This window comes from Pogoniulus pusillus, chromosome 39 (genome assembly GCF_015220805.1).
Source record: "Pogoniulus pusillus isolate bPogPus1 chromosome 39, bPogPus1.pri, whole genome shotgun sequence".
Taxonomy (NCBI): Eukaryota; Metazoa; Chordata; class Aves; order Piciformes; family Lybiidae; genus Pogoniulus; species Pogoniulus pusillus.
The window spans coordinates 8,887,132-8,915,025 of NC_087302.1; the positions used below are offsets into that span (position 1 = coordinate 8,887,132).

Genomic DNA, 27,894 nt, shown 5'->3' on the forward strand with positions numbered 1-27,894 from the left:
ACAGGGATGATTTGCAGAGCGTGGAGAGATGCTGTAGATGACAGCAGAGCAGGAGACCTGCTGGAATAAGCAGAGACCCCATCAGCTCGGTCACAAACACGCTGGAGATGGAGAGCAGCACCCATGCAGTGAGTTGTGGCCATCCTCAGCTAGGGCAGCTCCACAGCTGTCCTGCTGTCCTCTGCCCACAGACGTGGATGAGTGTGAGAGGGAGGACAACGCAGGCTGTGTCCATGAGTGTGTCAACATCCCCGGCAACTACCGCTGTACCTGCTACGACGGCTTCCGCCTGGCACATGATGGCCACAACTGCCTAGGTAAGGTATGGGCCCCTGGCACACACCAGGGTGGGACTCTGACATGTCACGGCCACATGACTCTGCCACCTTGGGACCAACCTGTTGGCTTTCTTTCCCAAGTGCTGACTTCCCACCCAGACCCATTACAGAGCTGGAGGATGGTGATGGCACTCCCAGGGCAGCAAGCCAGCTGTGGACATGTGCCATACTGTGCTGGCTCACCGAGAACAGTATTGCTCCCCCCTTTGTATGAGAGTGATGCTCTGTTGGGAAAAAAAAAATTACTCCATGGGTCCATTCATAGACTGGAGGGTGCTGGGCTAGGGCACAGCTGGGAGGGTTGGGTTTGGGGATGCTGGACACATGCCATAACCTCCCTGCAGCCGCATCCTGCTGCAGCGAGCGGCCAGGCCGGCTGCTCTGCTCTGCGGCCAGAGGGGCTCGCCCGGGCCCTGCTGCCCGCTCCGCTCGTGCTTGAGGTCAGCCCTGCACCTGCCAAAATAGATGAGTTCATACCAAATACGGTGGGGATGGGAACCGGCAAAGGGACTGGGTAAACAGTCCCCGGGCCAAGACAAACCCGGCATCTGCCTACGGAGCAGCCACGCATCCTCCCCGCCGCTTCCCACCGCCCCAAGCTCCATCCGGCTGCGGCCAAGCCAAAGCTCCTGGCAGAGCCCTGGGGCTGGCCACGCCCCGGCACCCGCTTCCTCCCATTGCACCCACGGGTGGGATCAGCAGGGCACGGGGCCACCTGCCTGCCTTCCCCAGCCTGCAGCTCGTGCTATGTGGTAATTAGTGTCTGCGGAGGGGTCATTAATGAGCTCATCACTGGGAGGAGGTGGGGGAAGAGATTGTGGCCACATACGCTTTGCATTAACTACCATCACCGAGACCTTCGGGGAGGGGGGAGATTTACACAGCTGGGAGGAGGCGCGGGTGGCTCTGCCTTCCTCTCCCGGGGAAGGATGAGCCGGAGGAGAAGAAAGAAAAGCCGGGCTCGGCGAGCCGCAGACGTCATGTGTTTAGAGAGCGGAGCAGGAAGGGATGGAGGTGGCTGGGGAGCAGCCGGGTGAGGAGGGAACTTGGGAACAGCCCCAGCTTCCCCCTTGAGCCTTTCCCAGGCTCATCACAGTGTCTCAGCTGTGTAGTTTTGCCATAAGGATGGTGAAGGGTTAGCCTCTGGAGCCCATTTTACCCATGAGGATGCAGAGATCCTCAGTAGTCCAGCTGGGTTTGCTCAGCAGCCACTCTGAGGAGGCAGCAAGGATGAACACGGGCAGGTTTCCCCCTTTCTCCTTCCCCCTCATCCTGACTGTGCTTTGCCTGTAAATATCCCCTCTTATCCAGACAAAAGAGAAGCAGAGCAAAGCAGAGTGACTTGCCTGAGCTCTGCCAGTGGCATGGACAGCAGTTGAGCCATAGGTGGGTCAGGGTGCTTGTCAGAGCTCAACAGCTCTCACATCACCCATTCCAGATGACCTTTTGAATTAGGACAGGAATTCCAGCCCCTCTCCTGACATGGGCCCTGCTGGCACCTGTCCATCTCCGTTGCCTTTAATAAAACAGGTATTAGAATGGCAGGGTCTCGTTTCAGCCATCGGCTTTGAACAGCTGCCTCCTCATTCTTGTGCAGAGCTCCAAGGAGAAGCTGCAAGACATTAAGCCCTTGTTATAAGGGGGGGATTTAAAGAGAGTTATTGACATCTGCAGGGCATAGCTTGTCTGGGGTGAGCCCTGGAGGAAGCTGCAAGCCTCCTACCACAACAGAAGATGTCTCTTGTCCCTGGGTGCAGCCCAGCTGTCAGCTCATGCCTGTCCTATGAGTGCCTAGCTGTGAGATGATGTTTCCAGCACCTCTCTTCCAAGGTAGCAGGTCTCCAGAGTGTTCCTGGTCTGTGTTTCTATACCAATTTCTAGTCAAAGCTGCAGCCTCTGGTTTGATTTCTGAGCATCCTCCAGGCTTGCAGCATCCACCAAGGCTTGTCTAGAGCAGGACATCCACTCATCTTTTTGCCTGGAAGCAGCAAGTTTGGCTGTGTGCTGTGCAGCTCAGGGAGGTTGGTCCTGGGGCACTCCTGGCTGGAACCTCCCCTGGCACATGCCAAGCTGCTATTCCAGTGTTTCCATCGGGCTCAGCTTCCCCCTCTGCCTCTGGCTCTGCAGCACTGGAGTTCAGAGGTTTTCTTCTGCACTGGGCCTCTCGCTCCCCAGCCCCAGGACCTCGGGTGGAGGGGGCAGGTGCAGCCACAGCGGGGGTTTGTCTCTGCCTGAGCCCGGCATTTCAGCTGCTCTGGAACCTCAAGGCACCAGAGGGTTGAGTCTGGACCGTTGTCCCCAGAGCTGAGGACAGCAATGAGCAGGAGCAGACCGGGGCAAGGACATTGCCACTGCCACAGATGCACATCTCAAGCCCCTTCCAGCCTTGTTTTTTTTAAAGCAAACCAGGCAGGATGGCAGCAGAGCTGCCAGGGATTTGAGTCCCCTTACAAGCAATTATCCCTATTCTGGGCTAAAGTTTCCCAGCTCCTTCTAATGAAGTGCAGGCATCCCTAGCCAGCAGCAGACTCAGAGGGGCTGGAAGAGGGGGACAGCTGCAGCCAGCATCCTGGCCAAGCATCCTGGGTGCTTTGAGTGTCCTGGGACAATGAAAATGCCTTTCTCTGTGGTATGGTATTCCCACCTGCACAATGAAATCTTTGTCTATAGCTGGAGAAAATGCTTAGCCTCTGAGAACCATCCCTTGATGGGCTTTGCCTTCATCCCTTGTAGCCTTAAGGCATCTTTTTTTTTCCTAGGAAGATCTGGGGGATCATAGATGTAAAGCAAAACTGATTTGCCACTTAGCAAAACTGACACACTCCATTCCCCGTGCCCTCAGCACCCCACAGAGCCACACTCACCCCATGTTGCCTTCCCTTTGCAGACCTGGACGAATGCTCAGAAGGCAACGGTGGCTGCCAGCAGACCTGTGTCAATATGATGGGCAGCTACGAGTGCTTCTGCAGGGAGGGCTTCTTCCTCAGTGACAATCAACACACCTGCATCCAGCGCCCTGAAGGTCAGTGCCTGGTGCTCCTCCACCCTGGGGCACCCTCTGTCACCTGTGTTTATTGGGCATGTCTGTCCCTATTACCCTTGCACGGTGCCTGGCTTTGGGTGCTGCTTCATGACCTTTCTTGGTGTTGCATATAGAAAAGCAAATTTAAGATGAACACACTGGGGGAGACTGCTGCAGGGTAACAAACATCTCCAGCACAAAGTCCTCACAGGCCCCTTGGTCAAGCACAGTGTCAGTGAAGGGAGGATGCAAATCCTGTATCCAGAGTGGTTTGTGGAATGAAAGATCCTCAAACAGCCTCACGGCACCCTGCAAAACTCCCCTTCTGCCAGGCATGGTGCAGCACTGAGCTCTTCGTCATGGAATCAGCTCTAAATTGCTGCCATCTGGAGAAATCTTTTTGACAAAATTGGAGGAAATGAGAGATTTTTTTGTGTCTCTGCTGATTTTTATCTTCACTGCTTGGTGAAGCCAGCTGAGTGGATTTTGCTTTGCTTTCCTCCTTCCCCCTTCCCAGCCACATTGGTCTCTCAGCTTCTGAGGGAACACTGCTGAGCCCAGGATGGCTCAGGCATGGTGGCATCTCCCATGTCCCCATTTTCTGTATGCCCAGGAGGGGCAGAGCTGGCTGCTCCAACCCTTGGTGATTCAGTGGATGGCCCCTGCTAGGGACATGGATGCAGGTGCTGGTTTTTGAGCTGAAGGGTTGCAGAGTGTCACTGGTCCAGGGATGTTTGTGTTACTTCTGCACCCTGACATAGAGCTCAGAGCTACTTTGTTGGTCCCCAAGCTTGGGCTCAGGGTCAGCTTGCTGAGGATGAGGGTAGGAGGGTTGCAGCTGATCCTCAGTGAGCCTGGAAAAGGCAGAGCTGAGGACAAACTGAGGTTCAATGTTCAAGCCTGTTCTAACTTAGTCCTGGTTTACAGGCACTGCTAAGGCAGAAGCATTCAGTGTTAGAGAGCTGAACCTGACCACTACTGCTGCTTCTTTCTTTCTGAGATTCTTGCCAGCCCCTTCCCACTCCTCCTACCCCGGCAGGATGCTTTCTCCTTTCCCTCTGCTCTTCCTATGTTTCTCAGCAGCCCTCTTGGTTTCATCTCTCCATCCTGATGCAGAGGGAATGAAAAGCTACTGGGCGGGGGGATGGGTTCCAGGAGTCCCTTCCTGCAGCACCATGACAATGCCACTCACTTTGGCCAGTCCTTCCTAGTAAGGAGCGGCCAAGGGTTAGGACTCAGCCTGAAGATGACAGCAGAGTTCCCAAAAAGAGAAGGGTGGTCTTAGGCTGATGATTGGACTTGATGATCCTAGAGGTCTTTTCCAACAGAACAGTTCTATGATTCTATGGCAAGTGAGGTCCTCACATGGTGCTGGTACAAGAGCAGATGATGACATTATAGGGAGAGGAAAAATGAAAGGAGGTGCAAACCTCTCAAGCTCCCTTCCTGGGCAGCAGTTGTAGACACCAAGGAGTTTCTGTGTCTCAGCATCATGCAGCAGAGGAGGATACTGTGGTTAGGTGGAATCTCAGAATCACTTTGGTTGGACAAGCCTTATCTGGTCACTAACCCAGCACTGCCAGGTCACCACTAACCCATGTCCCTCAGCACCACACCTGCAAGACTTTAAAACCCCTTCCTATGAATGCTTGGTGTATCTCAACATCTTCCTTCAAGCTGCCCTGACCCTATCAGAATCTTTCTTTATTCTCCTGCCCCAGGCTCTTGGCAACTCATTGGCTTGCAGCTCTATCCAACTCCCCATCCTGACACTGGCATCACTTGCCCCATGCTGGGCTCAGCACTGAGAGCTTGGAAAGGAGACGGCTCCCTCCCTCTGCCAGGAAAAGGCTCTGAGCAGGCATTCACATCTCCTGGAGGCCATCCTTGACTTACTGTGGGTTTTGTTACATGCCTCATAAACTCCTGACAATGCCCTGCTTGGCATCGCCTGAAGCCATCTTTCTCCATCTGGGTGTCCCCATGCCTTAAGAGAGGCTGAGGCAGGAGGAGGCTGTGGGACAGGTCAGCAAGAGCAAAAAGCCAGCTCCCCAAACCATCCCCACCCAGGGGCTGCCAGCACATGAACCCTTCTGGAGCTGTTAACTCCTCCATAGCTTTTGGGAAGAGCCATGGGCTCATCCCAGCAGAGCATCTCCAGAGCTGTCCCCACCAGCAGCCAGCTCTGGCTTCCCAAAACCCTTCCTTGGACAATGCCATGGCTTCCAGCCCGGGGCTCTGCATTCACAGTCATGCTCACCGTGTCCTCATCTGCCAAAAAGAGGTTCCATCACTCCTTCCTGTCAGTGCCAAGCAGGGGTGGTGGGCAGCAGTAGCTTGTGCACATTATGCTTGTCCCAGAGTGTGGCAGCAGTGTCTCACCTAAGCCAAAGGGAGGGGAATCAAAGACTCATAGCTCCAGGGTGGCTTTGTTCGCTTTCCTGAGCTGCTCTGTGCCAGGAGGTGCTCCTTTTGCAGCTCTGCCTGAGGTTATCCTCTCCCCATCTCACCCCACACATCCTGCCACTGACTTGGGAGCTTTGGTATCTTTACTTTGCTTCCTTCTCTCCATCAGAAGGAATGAACTGCATGAACAAGAACCACGGTTGTGCCCACATCTGCCGGGAGACTCCCAAGGGGGGCATTGCCTGCGAGTGCCGCCCTGGCTTCGAGCTCACCAAGAACCAGCGCGACTGCAAACGTAAGGAGCACTCCACAGACGGGGACACTGTCTCCCAGGGACCCCTAACCTTGTCCCCACAATAAAGACAGCTCCAGGCCTGCCACAAAGCCCTGTCCCCTTGGTTTATTGAGCCTGAAGCCCTGTGGCTTCCTTTCCTCATGGCATGCCTGGGTCTGGCTCTGTTACCCTTCACAGAATCACAGAGCCGTTGAGGTTGGAACAGACCTCTGGGATCTTGTAGTGCAACTGCTCAGCCAGAGCTCACCACTGCTACAAAAACCACTGCCACTAAAGCACTTCCCCACAGGTGGGGAAGAGTGGGGCTGGGGCTCTAGGTAACAGTTGGTGCTTTGCCTCTCACAGTGACCTGCAACTATGGGAATGGGGGCTGCCAGCACACCTGTGATGACACCGATCAGGGGCCCAAGTGTGGCTGCCACGTCAAGTTCCTGCTGCACTCGGACGGCGTGACGTGCATCGGTAGGTGCGAGCCCGCGTCCAGCCTGGGGCACGGCTCAGGGCACCGGAGGGCTCGACTTGCTCCGTGGGCAAACTGAGGGAGGTTTTCACTGAGCTTTGGGGATGAGGCATTTCCTTTTGCTGAGACTGGAGAGACTCAGTGCATGTGTAAGGGGTGTTGTGGGGGCCTGCATGGATGGAGATGTATCACTGCTCAACCACGAGGAGCATGGGTGGCCGTGGGGATACTTGTGTGGACATCTGGGAACAGGTGGGTTGCACCAAGGAGTGAACAGGGATTCCTGCCTCCCTCCATGCTGCTGGAGGGAGAGGGATGGTGTCGCTATGCTAGAAACTGTCACCGTCAGCGCACAAGGGAGGATGTGGAGGGGCCAGATTTGGCCATGGTGATTGTTTGGACTTGGCAGCACGAGGCTGGGACTCAGGAACTGTTGTCTTGTGGGGAAAAAGAAAAAAAAAGAACAACCCCAAAGAACCTGGCAAGGCACCACCCCAGCTGCCCTGTCCTGTGTGTTTTCAAGTTGTAAAACATCAGGCAGAGATGGAGGATTGGCTGCTTCCATGGGCCCTGTGATGCTGAGCAGCTGATTCAATTTAAGAAGATGTTTCACTGGTGGAGTGATTAAGGCCACAAATTGCTTGAGACATTTCACTTATTGCAAAAGGAAAAAGGAATTGAAAGCACTCAGAGGTTTTGGCTCCCTGTGACCCTGCTGTGCCCGAACAGAAAACCCTGCATGGCTCCCAAAGGCTCCAGCCTTGGGGCAAGCAGCAGAAGTGCCCAAACCCATCTGCCCCTCTCCAGCTCAAGAGATGCTCAGACATTCCTGCTGTCTCACATCCTGCTTCCAGGATTCATCCTATCCCTTCCTGGCTTGCAGCAACTTGGCCTTGCCATCCTCATATTTTATCCCCTGGCTTCTGCACCCTGTCCCGTTCTCTGAGGACTCACCTGTAGGGTTACTGCTGTGCCCAGATGGGGGCTTTGGGAGCTCAGGGTGCATCAGCCCTTGCGTTCCTCCTGCCCAGAGATCCCTGCATGACTGCTGCCAGTGCTGGGGTGAGGAGTTGGAGAGGTCTGGCACCAAAATGATGCTCCTGGCTGGGTGGGTGCAGGAGGTGGGAGAGCAGCTCTGGGAAGCATCTCACAATTTGGGGGATGCTGAGAGGGGTCCACATGCTGGAGGGTCTTGGCATTACAGGAGTGGCCGTGGGATTTGGGGGTTTCCAAAACTGCCAATCCTCAGGGCCTCATCCAAAATCTCTCACTTCACCACAGCACCGTGCACTGTGTCTGCTGGGAAAGCATCTCCCCTCCAGAGCTGGTGCACTGCCCTGAACTCTCCCCTCGCCCACCTTCCTGAGGGAAACCAAACGCCACGATGGAGGATTTTGGGAACAGCACCAATCCCAAACCCACTGCCAGTGTCTTTCACATCCTTTTTGGACCTGCAGCCCCCTCTCTGCAGGCAGGGGCCCGCCTGGCTCCCGTGTGCCCTGGGGGACGCCCGGCCCGCGGCCCCGCTGCGGGAACACTGTGGGATTGTGCTCCGGGCACTGGGAGCTGGCAGCCGCCCCGCAGGGATGCTCGTCCGGCAGATTTATGGCCGAGGTACCTGCGCGGGTATTTATAACCACCCTTTCTTGTTTTACGGCTGGGGCTCAGCAAACAGCCCTCCCCGGTGCTCCCTCTGCCGCCCCTTCCCCATTTCCTCTGAAATATTTCATCATTTCAAGGGGAATAAAGTTTCCAGCAAGGGGAAACGCAAACTCGCTCCCCGGGCCCCGGGCTTTGAAATTGTACGCGGTGCGTTTGATGGCTCCGGGACAGCCCCCGGCCCAGGTTCCCTTCAGATCACACCACGGGCAGGAAGCGCGACCAGCCCCTCTGAGTGACAGCTTCATGAGCCCGCGGCCGCTGGGTTTCATTTTTCCGCTTTTTATTGCTGCCTTTAAAAATGTGGATAATGAGGAACATGCCTCTGAGCAGGCAGGGCCAGCCCTAATGGCTCCCAACATGTCTGCAGGCCCAGGGGGGAGGGGAGGCCGACGACCTTCGATAGTTATATTTATGCTCCAAAAGCAGCCTCTTAAATTGCTTTTGCTGTTTAGAAAAGCACATAAAATGCGGGCCCCCCCCCCCCCCCCCAAGCAGCCCGGGGTGCAGTGCAGTGAGGAGATGCTGACTGGGCTGTCCTGGGCCCATGCAGGTTGTGGCTTTATGGGGAGATGGCATGGCTGCAGCTGCCTCTTGACGACATTTGGGGTGCAGCGAGGCCATTGCTGTCCCCGGCTTGCGCTGAGCCCCCAAGAGGTGGTGACTAGGGCGGAAATGTGATCAACTGGAGAAGGAAACTAAACCCAGCTCAAGTTTCATGGCCCATTTCCTGACCCGTGCCCGGGTGGTTTATGGTGTCCCCTCCAAAGCTCTCTAGCTTCGTGAAGCCAATGATGCTGGGAGCAGTGCTGGCAGTGGGAGATGTGCCAGACCCTGCTGCTGGGTCAGTGCTGAGGACACTGGAGCGGAGTGACCACAGTGTAGGAGGGTTCTGGGAAGGGAAAAGCAGGGTTCAAGGACATGGCATGGGCGGCCACGAGCGTGCCATGCACGTTCCTCCACACACTTCCTCTCCAAGGAGGACACAGTCCCTGCAGAGCCTGAGCATCTCATGTCCTGGCTGCTGAGCCCATTCCCTCAGTCTGAGCCTCCCAAGATAGTGCAGGCACAGCCAGGAGCTGTTTCCCCTCTTTTCCCCTTCTGCCCTCCTCCCCCCGCATGGACCCGTCACTGTTTCTCGAGGATGTGCTCATCTCTGCTTGGTTGATGTGCCCTAAGCACCCCAAACTCATGCTCATCTGGGGGCTTTCTGGCTTCAGTCTAGTACTGCCATAGAGCTCAGTCCACATAAGAGAGCAACAAGAAGTTCTGGGGTGCCTTGTGCCTCCCCAGAGTGACCAGGGTGAAGAAGGGACATCTCCCAGCCATGCATGGGCACTGTCAAGCAGAGGTTCTATTGTGGAGCAAAGCTCAAGTTGTTGAAGGCAATCCTCAAAAGGGATCCCTGGGTGTTTCAGCACTGGCTTTGGGGTCTGTGCCTTTGCCCAGGGTGCTCTCATCCCCATCTTGGCCATTTGTCCCCCTCAGGCATACAGTCTCTCGAGTGCTCAGCACCCTGGGACTGTGCCATGCCTCGCAGGCCTTCCTGCACAACACACGGCTGAGGCTGAGCAGCCCAAGAGTATCCAAAGTTTGGGCTCACCACCAGCTTGGCTGCCAAATGCAAGTGGTGTAAGTGCTGCCACCTTCTCGAAGCCTGTCACCGTGCAGTGTCCACACGGCCCCTCCCGGACACTGCAAACTGCCCCAGTTCAGGCTCGGCTGTGGCGAGGGCGAGGACCTGGCTCCCCAGACTAACAGGCTGCACTAACGCTCGTCTGCTCGCTTCTGCCGCTCCCCCGGGGCTCTGCGAACTGCAGGGTGATGGAGAGGCTGCGGGACCTGGGATGCTGCAGACAGGGTGAGGGAGGAGTCAAGAGCACTGGCCCCAAACCTCAGTGTTTGGCCCTTCTGGGAGGTGGGGGGAGAAAAGCCCAGAAGAATGACCCGCGGGCTGGCAAGGCAGAGGAGTGGAGCTCGCTGAGGAGTGGCATCAGGTGAGCTCCTTGCTGGACACTGCTTCTAAACCACTTTTTTATAATGTTAAACAGGGGAGAGACACTTCCAGCAACACGTTCTCCTTGAGACGTTTTCTAATGGTAAATATCTGCGTTCTCTCTATCTCCTCGAAGGGCTCTAACCCCAGATGGTCTCTCACCTCAAGACCATAACCAGGCTCGGGGGACTGAGCTGCTGCTCTAACTGCATGCCTCACTAACCCTGCCCACTGCTGCTGCTCCAAACCTCTCAAAGCAAGCCTGGCCTCGAGCTTGCTTCTGGAGACAGAAAAATAACCCCTCCCTGGCTGTGCTTGCATGAAGTGGGATTCTCATGTTGCAGGGGTGATGATCCTCTTTCTAGGGGCTGTGGCAATGGTTATCCCCACCGCCACTGCCAAGCAAGCCCAAGAAGAGCAAGTAGTGGGCCACCAGCAGCTTGTGTGATGGGGAGGGGGACGATCATGCCCATCTCTGTGCTGTGTGTTTCCAAAGTTACCCCACTCTGGAGCCCACCCACTCGGGGATGTGGGAACATGCAGGGTGTCTGGGGTCTGGCCCAGCAAACCAGGCTCAGAGCCTCCCCCCCACCCACCCAGAGCTGCAGCAAATTGCAAACCTTTGTCAGCTGCTGCCTCAAGAATTTCTCTGAAGCCCTGTCGGGTCTCTAAGCCTTTCAGCAAGGTAAGGTGATGCCTCTGCTCCACTAGCGAGCAAGCTGAGGCAGTCTGAAGGTGGCAGCTACTTGCCTGCTGTGGATATCTTCTTGGTGCAAATTCCTGCCTCATCCAGGAGGATCTGTGGGTGCATGGAGGGGAGCACTGACAGTGCCTTTCAAGGGGCTCTGCAGAGCCTTTCTCCCAGAGGTGGGACAAGAGGGGACCCCCCCAGCTCTGTGCTGTCGCCGAGCTTCAGCCAACCCAGCTGTAATCCCTCCAATTACCGCGCAATTATCTCCTTAGGCTTGTGGGATCCTGATCCTGCTGTGATTGCTGCTTCCCGGCAGCTGGAGGCGAAGCCAGAGCGTGTGTGGGCAGGGTGCTTCAGGGGCACGGGTAGGGGCATGGGCATGGACTCCATTCCTGCGCTGGTGATGGGTGCCAACCAGAGTAAGGCTTTCCATGGTGCGGTGATTGGGAAGAGAGAGCGGAGCTGGGATGAGGGAGGCTGGGAAAGAGCCTGTGCGTGTGTGTCTGTCTGTGTGCAAGCTGCTTTGTCTTCACTCTCCCCGAGCGACAGAGGCCCTTCCAGAGCCCTGCGTGTCTGGGTGAGTCACGCCAGGCTGGGAGCAGTCCCCGGGATGCGGGCACCGATAACAATGCTGCTCTCCCCGGCCCTGCTCCAGCGCCTGGCACTGTGCCCCCCGACCTCGGCTGCCTCACAGGTACCCCAGTAGCCCTCTCCAAACTCTTTGCGAGCCTAGGACATGGTCTCTCCATTGCAAAGGGGCTTGCAGTGATTCTCTAGCTCTGCTGGCTCGGCTCCCACTCCATGCACAACCCAGGCAGCGGCCGCATCCGGCTTAGGACGAGCAGGGCTGGCTTTGCATCTCAGACGAAATTCCCGAAGGTGCAAAGGGGCTGGGAGAGGAGCTGAGTGCTGCTGAACGCTGTGACCGTGGCGAAGCAGACAGCGCCACACCCTCTCCGGTGCAGCTGCTTCTCTGGCTCCATGATCCCACCAAAAGCAGCGCCCGTGCCAAGCCCATCGCCTCCTCTCGACGGCGACCCTGTTAAGTGAATGCTCCCCGAGCTGCCTCTGCATCATCTGCAGGAACAAAGGCCAGCGTTAAATAATTCATGGCCCCTCCAGAAAGTTTCCCTTCGGCTTTTTGCCCCAGCGAGGACCTGGCTGGAGGAGTATACACAGAGCTCCCTCCCTCGCCATTGGGTTTTGTCATTGTGCTGGTTATTAATTGCATGAAAAGGTCCCTTTTGTTCTCTTATTATGGGACATCTTAAAAATAGCAGCGGCAAGACGAGCACAGAGTGATCCCAGCTCCCTCACCCTGCGGCGAATGGTTGGATGGTTCAGTCATTCCCACCCTATGCGACGCTTGCAAAAAGCAGGAGAACCTGGGATTTGCTCTTTCCAAGGAATTTCTTCAAGGCATTTTCATCTTGGGTTCCTTGAAGCCAAACTGCCTCATTTATCCAGGCAGCCAGCCTTCTGAAAGGAATATTTTATTATCCTTTGTGAACAACTTAATGCACTTCTACTCATTGTTCTGGTGGTTAGGGCTGAAACTGAGGATTGATCTCACAGGGAAGCTGTCAAGCTGAAAACGCTTCATTTAAATTAGTGTCCCTTCTAGTCCTACCAGCAACAGCTGACTTTGATAATCCTGCAATAATTAGCTGCTGCTTTTTTTTTCTTCTTCACATTGGTCTTTTTTCCCACTGGTGCTGCCTCTCTGTGTGTGTGCTCCAATTAGACAAAGTGTTTCCCAAATTAGCTGTGACACTGGTGCCTGAGCCGTGAGTGACTGCTGAGGACTTGCGGGGTGGGGTCACTTGGTGGTTTTGAGGCTTGGTGGAGGTGAGGGGATTGGGATTCCCCCAACATCCCCCTGGGGACCAGGACTTTGCACCTGCATCCCCGGGGAGCCACACCCCCCAGCAGGAGGCAGTTCTGGCTGTGTCTGGCACAGCAAGTGCCGTGGCTTTGTCCCTTGGAAATTCAATTCCTCCTCACCAGAACCGCCAAAGCTGAGCTCCATCAGACCCTGTTTTCAGGGCACACATGGCCCCAGTGCCAGCACGGGGGCTGATCATGGCAGGACCAATTCCACAGAGCTGCTTTTCCCTCTGTCAGCTGAAAAGTGTTTTGAGAACAAAAAGCCTCCCTGCAGCCACCTCTGCTTTTCCCAGCACCCTGAGTGGTGGTTGTTTCGCAACAGGCAGTGGCTCTGTCCACACATCCCTGCCTGTAACCCTGACCTTGTTCTCCCTAGCATGACACTGAGGGGCTGGAGCAGGTCCAGAGAAGGATCCGGAGAACAGGGCTGGTGAGGAGCAGCTGAGGGAGCTGAGGTTTTTCATCCTGGAGAAGAGGATGCTGAGGGGGGACCTCATGTCTCTCTACAACTCCCTCAAAGGAGGCTAGAGCCAGGTGGGGGTTGGTATCTTTGCCCTGTGTCAGGTGATAGGAGAGGAAATGACCTGAAATTGCGTCAGGGAGGGTTAGGTTGGACATTAGGAACAGTTTCTGTGCTGTAAGAGTGGTCAGGGACTGGCACAGGCTGCCCAGGGAGGTGGTGGAGTCCTCATCTCTGGAGGTGTTCAAGAAAGGTGTGGTCATGCCACTTGGAGACATGGTTTAGTGGCCATGGTGGTGCTGGGTTGATGTTGGACTGGATGATCTCAGAGTGCTTGGCCAACCCAAACAGTTCTGTGGTTCTATGACTGGTTGCTGCTCTGCTCCCTGCCTGCAATTAATAAAACATCTTTTCCTGAAGGAACAGAGCTGCCCCACCCCCTTTCTGCCTTAGGTAGGATACCAGAGCAGGTTGTTGGAAGGTGGCAGGATTGTGCTGGGTTTGGATGCTGGATTGGGAAATATGGATGTTTTTTCCTGCCTTAGTGCTGCCTGCAATCTGGGTGAATCACACAGGCTCTTATTTCACCTTCTTAACTCCGGGAAGCAGCACCTGGGTATGTAGCAGAGTGATGGGAAAGGCAACGAATGCTGGGCTGTCCAGTGGGAGATGCTGTGGGATCATCTCCATCCCTGGAAAGGCGATGTAACAGCTCATTCTGGAGGTCATCTTTAAACATGTGGAGGAAAAGAAGGTCATCAGTAGTCAGCATGGATTCATGAATGGCAAATGGGCTTGACCACTCTGATAGCCTTAGGTTAGTGGTGTGACTGGCTTGGTAAACACGGGGAGATCAGTGGACATTGTCCACATCAAATTCATTCAAGCTTTTTATATTGTGTCCTGTAACATCCTTCTCGGGAAGCTTAGGAAGTGTGGGTCAGATGAGTGGGCAATGAGGGGAGCTGAGAACTGGATGAATGGCAGAGCTCAGAGGGCTGTGATCAGTGGGGCAGAGGCTATTTGGAGGCCTGCAGCTTGTGGTATTCCCCAAGAGTCAGGGCTAGGTCTCATCTTGTTCAACATGTTCTCCAGTGACCTGGGTGAAGGGACAGAGTGGGCTCTCAGCCAGTTTGTTGGTGACACCAAACTGGGAGGAGCAGCTGACACCCTTTCAGGCTGTGCTGCCATCCCGTGAGACCTGGCCAGGCTGGAGAGCTGAGCAGAGGGAATCTCATGAAGTTCAACTAGGGCAAGTGTAGGGTCCTACTCCTGGGGAGGAACAACCCCTGCAGCAGTAGAGGTGAAGGGGGGCCTGCTGGGCAGCAGCTCTGAGCAGGCCCTGGTGTGCAGGGGAGCTCGTGCCAGCTGCCGGAGAAGCCCTGCGCAGTTCTGGGGGATCTGCAGGCAGGCTTGCACCAGCTGCCTCTCCTCGGGGTGTCTGAGTGCTGCAGGGACATCTGGGTGGTGTGAGCCCTGCCCAGCCCTTGAGACTGCTCTCTCACCCCAGCTGCTCTGTCCCCTCTTGCAGAGACCTGTGCTGTGAACAACGGGGGCTGTGACAGCAAGTGTCACGACGCGGCCACAGGCGTCCACTGCAGCTGCCCTATGGGCTTCATGCTCCAGCCTGACAGGAAGACGTGCAAAGGTAGGTGGGTGTGAGGTGGGGCTGGGGTCTTCACTTGATGCCCCATCCCTGGAGGTGTTCAAGGCTGGGTTGGATGAGGTCTTGAGCAACCTGATCTAGTAGGACATGTCCCTAGGGGCCCATGGTGGGGGAGCTGGAACTGGATGATCTTGAAGGTCCCTTCCAGCTCAAATCATTCCGATTCTATGATTCGAAGTGCATGAGTCCCTCTGTGATCACTGGCCAGCCAGGTCCAGACACTGTGTCCCACCTGGGGGAGGACATCTTGAGGTGCCTCTGCACACTCCCCCAAAATCCCTATCCACCTGCCTCTGCCAGGGGGAGCACACCAGCCTGGTTACCTGAGACACCTCAAACCTTCTGCCACTCTGGGCAAGAGGACACCATGACCCCTAGGTTGGCTGGGGCCTGCACTGTGTCTTTCAGCAGCTGCAGGAACTTGACCCTGGTTGAAAGCAAAGCCCAGCCTGCTGCCAGCTGCCTGTCTGCCTGCTGTCTGTGTCCAGAAAGCCCCTTGTGCCTCTAATTTTATCAGAGCATCTCCTGCCCAAACTTTTCCAATTCTGCAGTTTCCAGGAAGGAGCAATAACCTGGAGCCATGTCCTCTGTGTCTGGGGGCTTTATTACTCCTAGTTTACAACTTGCTCCCTCAGTCATAAAAAGAAAGCCCCAGAGAGGCAGAGCTGCCTCTCTGATGCTGGGGGATGGAGGGGCAAGAAAGGAGATTACCTCTTTCTCATCTCTTTCCATTTTACAGGTCATTTCCTAGCAGTAAATTTTGTGATTAGTGGAAAAAGGCAAAACCAAAAAAACTAAACCAACCCCAAAAAAAACCAAAAAAAAACCCTCAAGTCCAGCTTCTTCCCAGGTTGTTGGGGCTCTCTGCAGTTCTTGTGCATCATCACCTTTAGATTTGTTGATGGCAGGAAGGAGATGGCAACAGAGAGGGAAGGGTCAAAAAGTCTTTCTTGAGCTGAGCAGCTGGTTTTGGAGAAGCTTTCCCCTTCTGCCTTGCTCTTTCTTCCAGCTGCTTCTGGTCCCTAAAAGTAGCCTCCAGCCCAAACCTGCACTCTCTGGTCTGATGCTTTCCCCCAACCTCAAGGCCCTTTTGGAGACTCTGACTCCTGGTTTTGCACCAAGGGGTGCAGAGATCTGCAGAGGTTAAACGTTTTGCACACCTTCCAAGGGCAGTGGAGTCCAGGAGCTGCAGCCCTCCTCGTGGTCCTGCACTGGCTCTCCAGATGCACCCAGATAAAACCAGCAGCCATGTTTCCCTGGTGACTATGAGAGCCCAAGGAGCTTCCTTTCTCTGCTGGCTCCTGGTGGGAATGGGAACCAAAGGGGCATACCCTGCTCTCCCAAACTGAGCATCCCAGCTGGGGTGTGACTCATGTCCCCTGTCCCCACCAGACATTGATGAGTGCCGGCTCAACAACGGAGGCTGTGACCATATCTGCAGGAACACAGTGGGCAGCTTCGAGTGCAGCTGCAGGAAGGGCTACAAGCTGCTCATCAATGAGAGGAACTGCCAAGGTAAGGGGCTGTGGGACTCTGGCACCTTGCCTGGGGACAACACCTTTCCCTGTCTTCCCACAGCTGCTGGAGGAGTGATGGCCTTGTTACTCCTCTTTGCTCTCCCACGGACCACGTTCACTGTTCGGGTGATCAGTGCTGGACCTAGGTTCTGCTCTGAGCCTTAGCCCTTCAATCTGCAGAGCTGGGCTGTTGTCCCAGCCCTGCCCCTGAGCGGGGGAACTTCTGGGCTCTTCTCACAGCAGGGCTAAAGCCCTCCAGAAGTGAAGCCCTCCCACCTCACTCAGGGCTAGGACGATGATCATGATGTCCCCTGCAGCCCCACTGGCTGGGACGCAGGTTTGCCTGGCCACAAGGAGCATTCCACCAGCAGCCTGTACCTCGAGCACAGGACCATAGGTTCCATTCTGGAGCACTTGTACCAGGGGAGCAGAGACCCCAGCAGCACCTCATGTGTCCTGGGAGGGCATCCTTAGCTCAACACCCACCCTGGCCCCTCTGGACTTCTCCCAGGCTGCTCTGTTTTGTTGCACCATTCTTTTGCTGGCCATCCCACAGCAGCATAACCATAGCTCCCTATTGAAGCACTGACACCAACTGCTTCCTTTCCTCCCATCCTTCCCAGTGATGGGAAGAGCAGCAGGACATGGCCTGCCTTGCCTCTCCCTGCCCCGTGGCAGGGTTTGGATCATACCCTGCTCAGGGACATGCTGGTTTTGCAAGCCATGGAGGCAGAGCAAGGGTTCCAGTGACTTTTGCAAAGGGATTCCTCCTTCCTCCATCTGTTGGAGAGCAGGAGCAAAGTAGGGAGATGCATCCTGCTTGCTCCGGAGGGAGCAGGCTACTCCACATTGCTTTTCGCACCTTTTTTCTCTGTCTCCCAACACTCTCCTGCACACCCCACCTAAAGTCAGCTAGTTTAAATGACCCAGCAAGTCTCTGAGCCATGTCAGGGGGAACACAGGGCTCTGCACCCCACGCCCAAGGCTGGCACATAGGGTGTGCGTGAGCCTCAGCGTTGCCTCCCCGGAGTGCGGGGCTGCGGCCGCTTTCATCTCCGTCCAGGTTCTGCGCTGCCGGGAGTCTGACGTGAGCACAGCAATTAACTTAATGAAGCCAACGGAATGATGCTCGAACCCGCTGGAGAGAGTTCTTGTGCCCTGGGCTGCCCCTCCACCGTACCAGCCCTCACCTCTCCCCCTTGCCTTTCCTCCAGACATCGACGAGTGCTCCTTCGACCGGACCTGCGACCACCTCTGCGTCAACACCCCCGGCAGCTTCCAGTGCCTCTGCAACAAGGGCTACACGCTCTACGGGCTGACCCACTGCGGAGGTGCGGCTGCTGGGGTGCTGCCGGCACCGCCCCGCCGGGCCAGGGTCCCGAGGAGGCTCAGGGAGCACCCGTGGATGAAGTAGCCTCATGGGATGGCTGCGGCAGGACTCTCTGGGCATCCTACTCACCGCAAGGGCCCCTGGAGGGGCTGGGGGGGCGCGGAGGAGGAGGGGGGAGTGTTTTTCCCGTGTACCTTAAGCTTGGGGCCAGGCAGGGAGTGGGTTCGCAGCCAGCCTCTGGTGTCTGCAACTTCAAACAGAGCGACAGGAACAGCTTGCGACTTGTCTGCGTCGGGAGAGAGGGAGAAATCCCCGGTGTTTTTGGCAAGGAGCCGGGATGGGGTGGGAGGGGAAACATCAAAAGGGTTCGATTTCAGTTTCACAAGCAGATAGCTCCCAAGGGCGGGGCGTGCAGCGCCCTGGGAAGAGGGCGGCAGATGAAACACGTTTGGGGGGGGGTTCGCTGGAGCGTGTGGCGGCAGCGGTGCCGTCAGCTCGGGGACACAGAGGCATGCGTCTGGCATGGCAGCGGTGGGCGGGTGACCCTGCTCTTCCTCCCCACTATGCAGCCATTGTGAGCCAGTGTCGTCCACGGGGGTGCTCTCAGTGTGACCTTGCAAAGGGGTTACCAGCTCCCACCGATGCTCCCAAAAAGGCAGCCAGGCAGGAAAAGGGGTTTGTGAGGCATCTCCATCCCTGGCTACTCCCCATGCCCAGTCCTGCTCCATGCCGGACCTGGGGGATCGATCCCTCACTTCAGGCTGGGACCAGAGGGCCCCTGCCATGGGCTGAAGCTGTCGAGCAACTACCCTCTGAATTTGGCTGCTAAATGCTTCCTTGTGCCCATGTGGCTGAGGCACAGCTGGAAGCACCCTGGGATACACACCCTACATCTCTGCTGGGCACATGCAGTGCAATTTATCCATCCAGATCAAGAGCCTAGAGACAAGGCACGGATTTGTTGTCAGAGCCAGGGGGGTCCTGCTGCCCTTCACCTGCTACCTGTCCCTTCTTCCCCACAGACATTGATGAATGCAGCATCAACCGAGGGGGCTGCAAATTTGGCTGCATCAACACTCCCGGCAGCTACCAGTGCACCTGTCCTGCTGGCTGCAAGCTGCACTGGAACAAGAAGGACTGCACAGGTACAGTGCAGCACAGGGTACCAGAGCTGGCAATGCTCCTGAAGCCCCATGACCCTTTGCACTTGGGGATATTGGGATTTAAGTCAGGGCATGGGAACCAGGGAAGGGATTGTCCCCTTGTACTAGGCACTGCTGATGCCACACCTCAAATGCAGGGTTCAGTTTTGAGGCCCTCGCTCCACCAAGGACACTGAGGGCTGGAGTGGGTCCAGAGAAGGGCAACAAAGCTGGTGACATGGATTATCCCCAGCCTTGGCAGAGTTAGTGAGTTGTTGGACTCCATGACCTTGAAAGCCTTTTTGGTCCAAGACCATTCTATAGTTCCATGACCATGGGAGTTTTGAGGCATCCAAGGGATGCTTCTGGCTGGGCCCCCACATCCATCTCACATGGGTCTGGATGGGAAGTGCTGTCAGGTCTTGCCTCGCTCTCTCTGCCTGTGGTCATGTACTTTTCTCAGCCATGTTTGAGGACTGACATGAGGTTTTGCACCAGGGCAGGTCCTGCAGGAGCTGTTTCCATTCCTCCCCTTCACTGGAGAAAGGCTGACCCCCAAAATCTCAGCAGTTCCATCTCACATCTTAAAGAGGAGCTGGGGAGGTTGGGATTCTGATCTGTGGTCCCTATGCCGCACTCTGGCACCCTCTCCTCCCTGGTGAATCTCTCCATGACCTGGGAGGGTGCAGGGGTCCCTTGTGGGTCTCCAGGCTCTGCCAGCCATGGACATCCCTGCTTGTCATCAGCAGCCAGCATGTGTCCCTCAGAGCTGCTGAAATGCCTGCCAGGATCAGTGCCACCACGGGTCACCCTTACCTGCAACAAGACAGGCAAGAAGGACAGCTGTGCCCTCACCTGCGCCACCAAGGCTCGCTTTCTGCCAGGTACCAGCACCAGTGGCACCATCACCAAGGGGGTCCCCATTTCCCTACATGGCCCAGACTGGGAGCAAGAGAAGAGCAGCTGCACAGGCAAGGTGCAGAGCACTCGAGGAGTGGCTGGGATGAAGGAGGGAGGTGGTTTCTCAGGGAGGGGTTCATCATTCAGTGTAGATCCTTCAGATGGGTCCCTGGGACAGGATCCCCACGGCAGGGTGCTGGGCATGGTTGCCCTACAATGCAGTGATGAAGAGCACCACAGGGACTGGGTGGCAACCTCAGCATCCCTCATCTCCTGCTCCTCCATTCCACAGAGTCTGACAGCAGCTACACGGTGAGCTGTGGGACCCCTATCCTACGGCAGGGTGGCCAGCAGAGAACTGCCAACAGCAGCCAGCAGTGCCTCGGTAAAGGGGCTCCTGGGGTGCCCAGGGCCAGGCTGCCCCAGGCTGGGGTTGTTGAGCACCCACCTTTTCTTTCAGAGACTGCTGCTGCCGCGGTCAAGCAAAAGGCTTCCTTCAAGATCAAGGATGCCAAGTGCCACCTGCACCCTCGGACCAAGGGGAAGCTGGATGAGGCTGGGAAGGCTGGGACACAAGGTGAGGCATGCTGGCAGGGAGGCAGTGGGGATGCCCATCCCTGGGGTGCTGACTTGTCCCCTGCCATGCACAGGTGGCTCGGCACCTTGCTCCGACTGCCAGGTCACCTTTGTCAACCTCAAGTGTGACTCATCCAAGAAGGGGAAGGGCCGCCGGGCTCGCAACTCCTCCAGCAAGGAGGTGTACACGCATCCACATTTGGATTTGTAGGCAGAGATCAAGCCAGATGAGAATCACAGGTGGGCATGGCACTAAGCAGGAACAATGGAATCAGTGGTAAGACCAAGGGAGGAGTGGTGGGGACCAGGGGGAACAGTGGTGGGACAGAGGTGTGGTGGTGAGGACCTTGGGAATGGTTGTAGGACCAGTGGGATAGTAGGGTGACCTGTGAGGGGATGCTGGTTAGACTGTGGGAGATGGTGATGGTAACAAAAGGACAGTGGCAGGACAAGGGTGAATGGTGGTGGGACCCAGTCGTGTTAATGCCATGTCAATGCAGCAAGGAGAGCCAAACCAGTCTTCATTCCACAGTGGACCAGAGGGATGTGCTGGGCAGATTCTGGGAGCTGGTTTTAATCCCACTGGCTTTGCCTTTCCATCCCTCCCTCTTTCCTGCACTCCCATTCCCCCCTGCATCCCCAGCCAGCTGCAGCCTGCACTGCCTGCGGCAGAGAGTGGAAAAGAAGCTGAAGTCTGCCATCAAAGCCCTGAAGAAATCCATCAACCAGGAGCGGTTCCTGCTGCGTTTCGCGGGGCTGGAGTACGAGCTGGCCAAGAAGCTGAGCGTGGCGCCCGAGCGCCAGGAGAGCTGCGGGCCCGGCCAGCAGCGCCTGGGCAGCAAGTGTGGTAAGAAGCATCGTGGGGTGGGGGACCGGCTGCGTCCCCCCGGCGGTGACTCTCCCCCGCCACTGACGCCCTCCCCCGGCTCTCAGTTAGCTGCTCGCAGGGAACCTTTTACCACGGACAGATGGAGCAGTGCATCCCCTGCCCCCCCGGCACCTACCAAGAGAAAGAGGGGCAACTGTCCTGCGACCTGTGTCCCCGCGGTGACGCTTTTGGACCGGTGGGAGCCACCAACATCACTGGCTGCACGGGTAAGGGGGGCATGGAGTGGGGCTGGGAGGGGCAGGTCCAGGGCTGCAACCTCAGCTACCAGCCCCCATCCAGAAGAGGTGAAAGTCCTGTTGGAACAGGAGAAGGGGTGATGGTTTGAAACTAAGAGAGAGGTTCAGACTGGAGAGAAGGAAAAAACGTTTGTCACTGAGAATGGTGATACCCCGGGCCACATTGCCCAGAGAAATAGGAGATGCCCTATCCCTGGAACCATTCCAGGCCAGGTGGTTTGGGCTCTGAGCAACCTGCTTGAGGTGCAGATTGTCCTGCTGGCTGCAGGGGCTTAGACTGGGTGGGCTTTACAGGTGATGCTATTTTTGGACACTTATCATCTAGGGGAGACCCCACGAAGGACAGCACGTGCTCTGGATATGTTGATGCTGCCAAGGCTGGTGGGGAGAAGAGCCAAGCACGGGGCAGGGGAGCCCTGGCATGCCAAGATGCATGCCATATCTTGTCAGCTGTGGTGGGGTTGTGAGCTCTAGACAAGCAGTTGGACCTGATGATTTCAAAGGTCTCTTCCAGCCTCAGCAGTTCTATGATTCAGTGACCAAGTGTTGTCTGCCTACAGGTCAATGTCCCTCTGGCCAGCACTCGTCCGATGCTTCAAGCCCCTGCCAGCTGTGTCCCGTGGGTCCTACCAGCCCGAGGTGGGGGCGAGCCACTCTGCTTCCCCTGCGGCGGGGGGCTGAGCACCCGCCATGAAGGAGCCACCTCTTTCCAGGACTGCGACACCAAAGGTAGGTCAGGGCTGGCCCCTGAAGAGACGGGAATGCAGCAAAGGCCATGCCGATCAGCTAACACAGCCTCCCCCTTTGCTCTCTGCTCCCCCCAGTGCAGTGCTCCCCTGGGCACTACTACAACACCAGCGTGCACCGCTGCATCCGCTGCGCCCTGGGCAGCTACCAGCCCGATTTCAGGCAGAACTTTTGCATTGCCTGCCCTGGCAACACCACCACTGACTTTGACGGCTCCACTTCTGTGTCCCAGTGCAAAAGTAGGGTAGCTGGGCTGTGCTGGAGGGGGGCCCTTCTGCAGAAGTGTTTGAAAATCCCTTAAAATAGGGGTTTGGGTCATTTATCTGCATTCAAGCATGGGGGGGTGCATGATGCAGTGCTATCAGAGCACTGCCCACCTTGCCCAGTAAACCCCCTTCCTGTCCCAGTGCCTGTGCCAGCGGCACCCAGCTGAACCAGTTCTCCCTGCCTTGCAGACCGGCAGTGTGGGGGGGAGCTGGGTGAGTACACAGGGTACATAGAGTCCCCCAACTACCCGGGCAACTACCCCGCCAACGTGGAGTGCACCTGGAACATCAATCCCCCACCCAAGCGCAAGATCCTCATCGTGGTGCCCGAGATCTTTCTCCCCTCCGAGGATGAGTGCGGCGACGTCTTGGTCATGCGGAAAAACTGTAGGTAACCAAGCTGCTGCGGTGCTGGCAGGAGCTGGGGGAGGAACAGTGGGGATCTGCCCTGTGCAGAGGAAGAAAGCCACCTTCCCTGGAGGCAGTAGGAGACTTTGGGGAATGGGGTGAGCCAGAGGATCCACCTCATCCTGCTGCCCTGGGATCTTGCTGGGGCTGATGCATATGGGCTGGGTTACACACCTAGGTCTCAGCACTCAGCCTGGGCATAAAAAGCCCCATTTGGAGCTTTCCAGAGCAAGGAAAGAGTAACAACACCCCTAGTATGCAAGGTGAGAGTCAGGGGGAGCTCAGCCTCACTGGCACAGGCAGCCTCCATCCTTGGAGTCCCCCTTTGCCCTGAGCACTTAAGCACAGTAAGGCTGAGACTAGCTCTGCTGGTGGGCATCCAGCATCACGCAGCCCCTTGCCCGCAGCCTCCCCATCTTCCATCACCACCTACGAGACGTGCCAGACCTACGAGCGGCCCATCGCCTTCACCGCCCGCTCGCGGAAGCTGTGGATCAACTTCAAAACCAGCGAAGCCAACAGTGCCCGGGGCTTCCAGATCCCCTACGTCACCTATGATGGTGAGCTTGGGGCAGGAGGGGACACCATCCTGGCATGCTGGTGCCTCCTTGCCCTGTTTGGTACCCAGGTCACACTCCAATTCACATCTTCCGTGTATGTGGGGAGGGGTGGACTCAGGAATGGGGAACCGAGCTCTGGGAACAAGTGCCAGCTCATACTCTGACTGTGGGTTTTGTCTGGCTGTTGCAGAGGACTACGAGCAGCTGGTGGAAGACATCGTGAGAGACGGCAGGCTCTACGCCTCTGAAAACCATCAGGAGATCCTCAAGGTGAGCGAGTCCCTGCCGGCTCCTCGCTGCCTGGGGTTCGGGGACTTGCAGCATGCAAGAGCACCCTTAGGGTGTACCACAAAGCATCCCTGCGCTGTTGCACCCCGCGGGGGAGCACAGCGCGGGATGGTGACACATCTCCCTTTGGCTTGTCTTCTTCACAGGACAAGAAGCTGATCAAAGCTTTCTTCGACGTGCTGGCGCACCCCCAGAACTACTTCAAGTACACGGAGAAGCACAAGGAGATGCTGCCTCGCTCCTTCATCAAACTCCTCCGCTCCAAAGTTTCCAGCTTTCTTCGGCCTTACAAATAGCCCCCGGGTCGCCTCGCAGCCAAGGCAGTCCCTCTTCTCCTTTCCTCCTCCTTTCGGTTTTCTCCTCCTTCCCTCGGCTCCGGCAGCTCACCGTCCACCTCTCGCCCCGCAGGACGCCGCCCCTCCCCCCACCCCCGCCCGTTTCCCCGCTGCCTCCCCACAAGGCCGTTCCCCTGGGTGGATGGGGATGCTCCGGTCTCAGCCAGCCGCCGGGCGAAGCCGCTCCTCTCTTACGAAGCCAGTTTCTGCGCCGTAGGAACCCGAAGCGTTGGTCCCAGACACCATCCTGTGCCCACCCTTTGGTTTCCTTTACGGTCAGGTCTGTCCCAGTTCCCCGGTTGTCACTGCCAGCCCTGGGACATGTGGGGGGAGTGTCATCGTCCTCCGAGCCCCTTCGTAGAGGAGTACAAGAAAGTAGTGCCGCGTCTGGTGGCAGCGTCCGGGCCATGGTGTCGGCATCACTTTGCAAAAGAAAGATTTTTTTGGGGAAAAGAATTTTGCAGAAGCAGAGCTGATGAAAAGGGAGACGGTAGAATAGCTCAGCAAAGCCGCCGGGCAGCAGTCAGCCGGTGGTGGCTCCGGCCGGCCGGTCCCGCGGAGGAAGCCGCGCTGGGAGGAGACGGCAGCCAAGCCAGCGGTTCCGCCAAGAAACAATGCCTGGCTGCACGGGGAGAGAAGAGGCGGCGAAGGAGAAGGACTTTCAGCAGGGTTCGTTGGGTTGTGTTTCCCCCCCCCCCCCCCCCCCCCCCCCCCAGACACTTGTGCCAAGAAACCAGACTTTCTTACAAGCTCTGCCAAAGAGTAACTCGGAAAAGCAGCTTTGTGAAGAGCAGGAGTAAATGTTTGTGCACTAGGATCTCCTCCTTTCTACCTTCTTCATATCTATTAAGTGCAATCATTTGAGTCTTCTTTATATTATTTAGAGGGAAGTTGTGGTTTTGGTTGGCTTTTTTGTTTGTTTGAGTTTTCTGGCTGTTGTTTTGTTTGGTTTTTTTTGGTCGGTTGGTTGGTTCTGGGTTTTGTTCGGGATTTTTTTCTACTAGAACAGCAATATTTATACCTGCCTGAGAAATGAGAATGTGCGTTTGTAACAAACACAGCAACCACCCACCCAAAGCAAAGCCAGCCCCGGGCTGCTGCCACCTGCTGTGGTGCCTGATTTCAGGCCTTGCAGTCTTTTTTGCCACATTTGTCCCCGATGAACCCCGCCCTGTTTGGGGGTAGATGGTGCCACTCCTGCTCGCCGTGTGAGTTTGTGCAGGTGTTTTGAGTTGGCTCAGTCCATCCACAGAGAGCATGGAGCAATCGGAGTGGCTGTGTGAGCTTTTGGGGTGGCCCACCCTGGACTGGGGGGGTCATTCAAGCCCTATTGTGAGGAGGATGCCTCTCTTGTTTCCATCACTTCCTTGTTGCAAATGGTTTTGCTTTCGAGAGCACACTGGAAAGAGAGAGAGGAGCTGCTCCCTCTACACAGCCCTGAAATCTCTCCCCCGGGCAGGGAGGTCCGTGAGGCAGAGCAGTCCTTCCCTGGCTCAGAGGGAGCTTTGTGCCTCTTAAGTCTCTTCAGGTGCTTTTGGCTATGTCCCTCCATGTGTGCCTGTCCCACTGAGGTGCTGTGGGACAACCTCCACAGGGAGCAGGATGTGGATCTCAGGTGAGATCCCCATCATGTCGTTTCCACTGCCCCTTGCCTTCTCCCAGCACCATTGCTAAACACAGCTGGGGCTGTTGGACATCACAGGGGTTTATCCCCTTGTCACCTTCACGTGGTCAGACAGGACCCCTAGGCAACTGCTGCCATTGGTTACCCCTCTCTTCCTACCAATGCCTTGCTCTCAGCTGTCACCTACCTTTTCCTTCACCCCCATCTTCATCCTCTCAAAGACCTGGAGCTTCCAGGACTAAATGCGGTGCCCTTGTCTACAGAGTTCCTCCTGGCAGGTCCCCTCCCATCCCTGCGTCTTTCACTGTCCTTTTGATCACACCTGGGGTAAAACCTGCTCTTAACCCATCAATTAATTTACTGCTCTGCACATGACCCCCAGGTCAGTCCCGGTGGAAAGAAGTGAGTAGCTGCTCCCTTCTGTCCTCCCTCCTCAATCCCTGCTGCTCCAGCAGCTTCTGCGGGGCTCTGTCTGAGGCTGTGGGCTAGGGGAGCTGGCAGGGGGGGGCTGAGGACTGTCCCCAGGACAGCTGGAAAAGCCTATCCTGATTCATCCTAGCTGTGGATTTACCCCTCCTGCTGCCCAGTGTCCAGCCCTTTGGAAGCTCCACATCTATGGGCTGAGCTGTTTGTCACTTGGACAGTGCCTGAGCAGCTGCTCCAGGCCACAAAAACTGTTTCAGGGATTTGGGGGTAATTGCTTGGCAGCAGTCACAGCAGAGCAGTGATCCTTGCAAGGGTCTTTTGTATTTAGAAGATAAAACTCATCCGGGAATGACCAACCTTGGTGCCATGCAGCCAAGGGTTTGTCCCTCATCACCTTGCTCAGAGGAGTTAACTGTGGGGTTATTGGGACCAAGGCACCCAGAGCCTGGTCATCACCCTTGTCACTGCACCCACCACCTCCTCTCCCCTCAAGCAGGTTTGGAAGGGTGAGAAGGGAAGCACCTTAGTGGTCAGACACCTTCTGAGGTCTCTTCTTTTCACCAAACAGCTCAAATACCCCCAAACCAGCCCAGTGGGCCACCAGAGCCACCCCATTGCAATTCAGCCCTTCTCTTCCCCCAGCCCCTGCCTCAGAAAGGGTTTGAAAGGCTGAAAACCACAGCATCAACACTCCCCACGATGTATTGAATACCTGGACGTGACAACACAGACAAGGATTGCTAGGGTTTGGTTCTTTTGGGTTTTGGGGGGGGCTGGGATATGTATTTCTACCTTTTTCAGCAGACCACAACTTGCCATCTCCAGCAGAAGCAGTTCAAGCAATGAGAGATGTAGTTCATGAAGTTATTTGCACTTGATTAAAAAGGAAGAAAAATGTATCTGAAATTTGTAAAAAAATGTTTGCATTTTGTATTGTCTTTTTTAATTATTAAATTGAATTTCTCAGTGTTGATCTTCCAGAAAGCTCTGGCTCCAAATGGTACTTGTCAAGGTTTCTAGCAGCAGGAGCTAGAGCTGCTCTCATTGTTCTGTTCCCTCAGAAGCCTTCTCTGGGCACTTGGGGTTTGGATTTTTTGATCCCTCAGAAGCTTAAGCCCTGCACCCTTGCAGGACTCACCACCCATGAGATAATGCCCTTGTTTAGTCAGCAGAGCCATCACCCTTTTTCAGCCCAGAACATGCAGCGGGGCAGGACTGGCTAAGGGAAGAAGGGACAGAAACTGCTCTATATCTCAGCCCCAGTCCCCTTGCTGAGCTCCCACTCAGCACCTCCTCATCCTCTGGGTCCTGGGGGTTAACTAAGTCCAGTGGGAAGCTGCCCATTAAGTCCTCACAAGCTGCTGCTAGGCAGGACCCAACCTCCCTTTCCACCCATCGATTGTGGTGGGGCAGCAGAAGCCTGTAAATGGGATTTCCTCCCTAACTGGAGAAGCTGCTGCCGTGGGGTAGAGCCTGACGGTGCAAGATGGCCTCAAGAGACCACAGCACAAGTAAAGATCTGAACTGGAGCATCTTGAGCCTACAGCACAGCTGCAGAGGTTCTACCTGCAACTCACCACTGCTGTTAACTGCTTCCAACGTAAGCACAGCTGTTGCTGCTCCCTTCCCTGAAGAGCCCCTGCTGGCCAGGAGCCTCCCTCAAAAGCTCCAACACTCGAGTTCACATCCCTACCACAGCACTGAGACCTTTCCTGTCACAGGTGAGTGTCACAACCCTTGCCATGAAGGTTTGGAGGAATACAACCAACA

General features: G+C 56.1%; 1 protein-coding gene across 1 annotated transcript in view; it reads left to right on the forward strand.

The window, feature by feature from the left end:
• The window catches only part of SCUBE3 (signal peptide, CUB domain and EGF like domain containing 3), a 34,767-nt gene extending 10,651 nt beyond the window's left edge, over positions 1 to 24,116 (forward strand). The window contains 21 exon segments of the mRNA XM_064173662.1: positions 192 to 317; positions 3,226 to 3,360; positions 5,936 to 6,061; positions 6,407 to 6,523; positions 14,746 to 14,862; positions 16,273 to 16,395; positions 17,612 to 17,728; positions 18,750 to 18,872; positions 19,637 to 19,753; positions 20,062 to 20,154; positions 20,230 to 20,346; positions 20,420 to 20,585; positions 20,993 to 21,192; positions 21,279 to 21,440; positions 22,031 to 22,122; positions 22,124 to 22,199; positions 22,295 to 22,456; positions 22,673 to 22,870; positions 23,299 to 23,451; positions 23,642 to 23,721; positions 23,886 to 24,116. Coding sequence (XP_064029732.1) covers positions 192 to 317; positions 3,226 to 3,360; positions 5,936 to 6,061; positions 6,407 to 6,523; positions 14,746 to 14,862; positions 16,273 to 16,395; positions 17,612 to 17,728; positions 18,750 to 18,872; positions 19,637 to 19,753; positions 20,062 to 20,154; positions 20,230 to 20,346; positions 20,420 to 20,585; positions 20,993 to 21,192; positions 21,279 to 21,440; positions 22,031 to 22,122; positions 22,124 to 22,199; positions 22,295 to 22,456; positions 22,673 to 22,870; positions 23,299 to 23,451; positions 23,642 to 23,721; positions 23,886 to 24,035 — 2,750 coding nt within the window. The 3' untranslated portion in view covers positions 24,036 to 24,116.
• Positions 24,117 to 27,894: the final 3,778 nt, after the last annotated feature.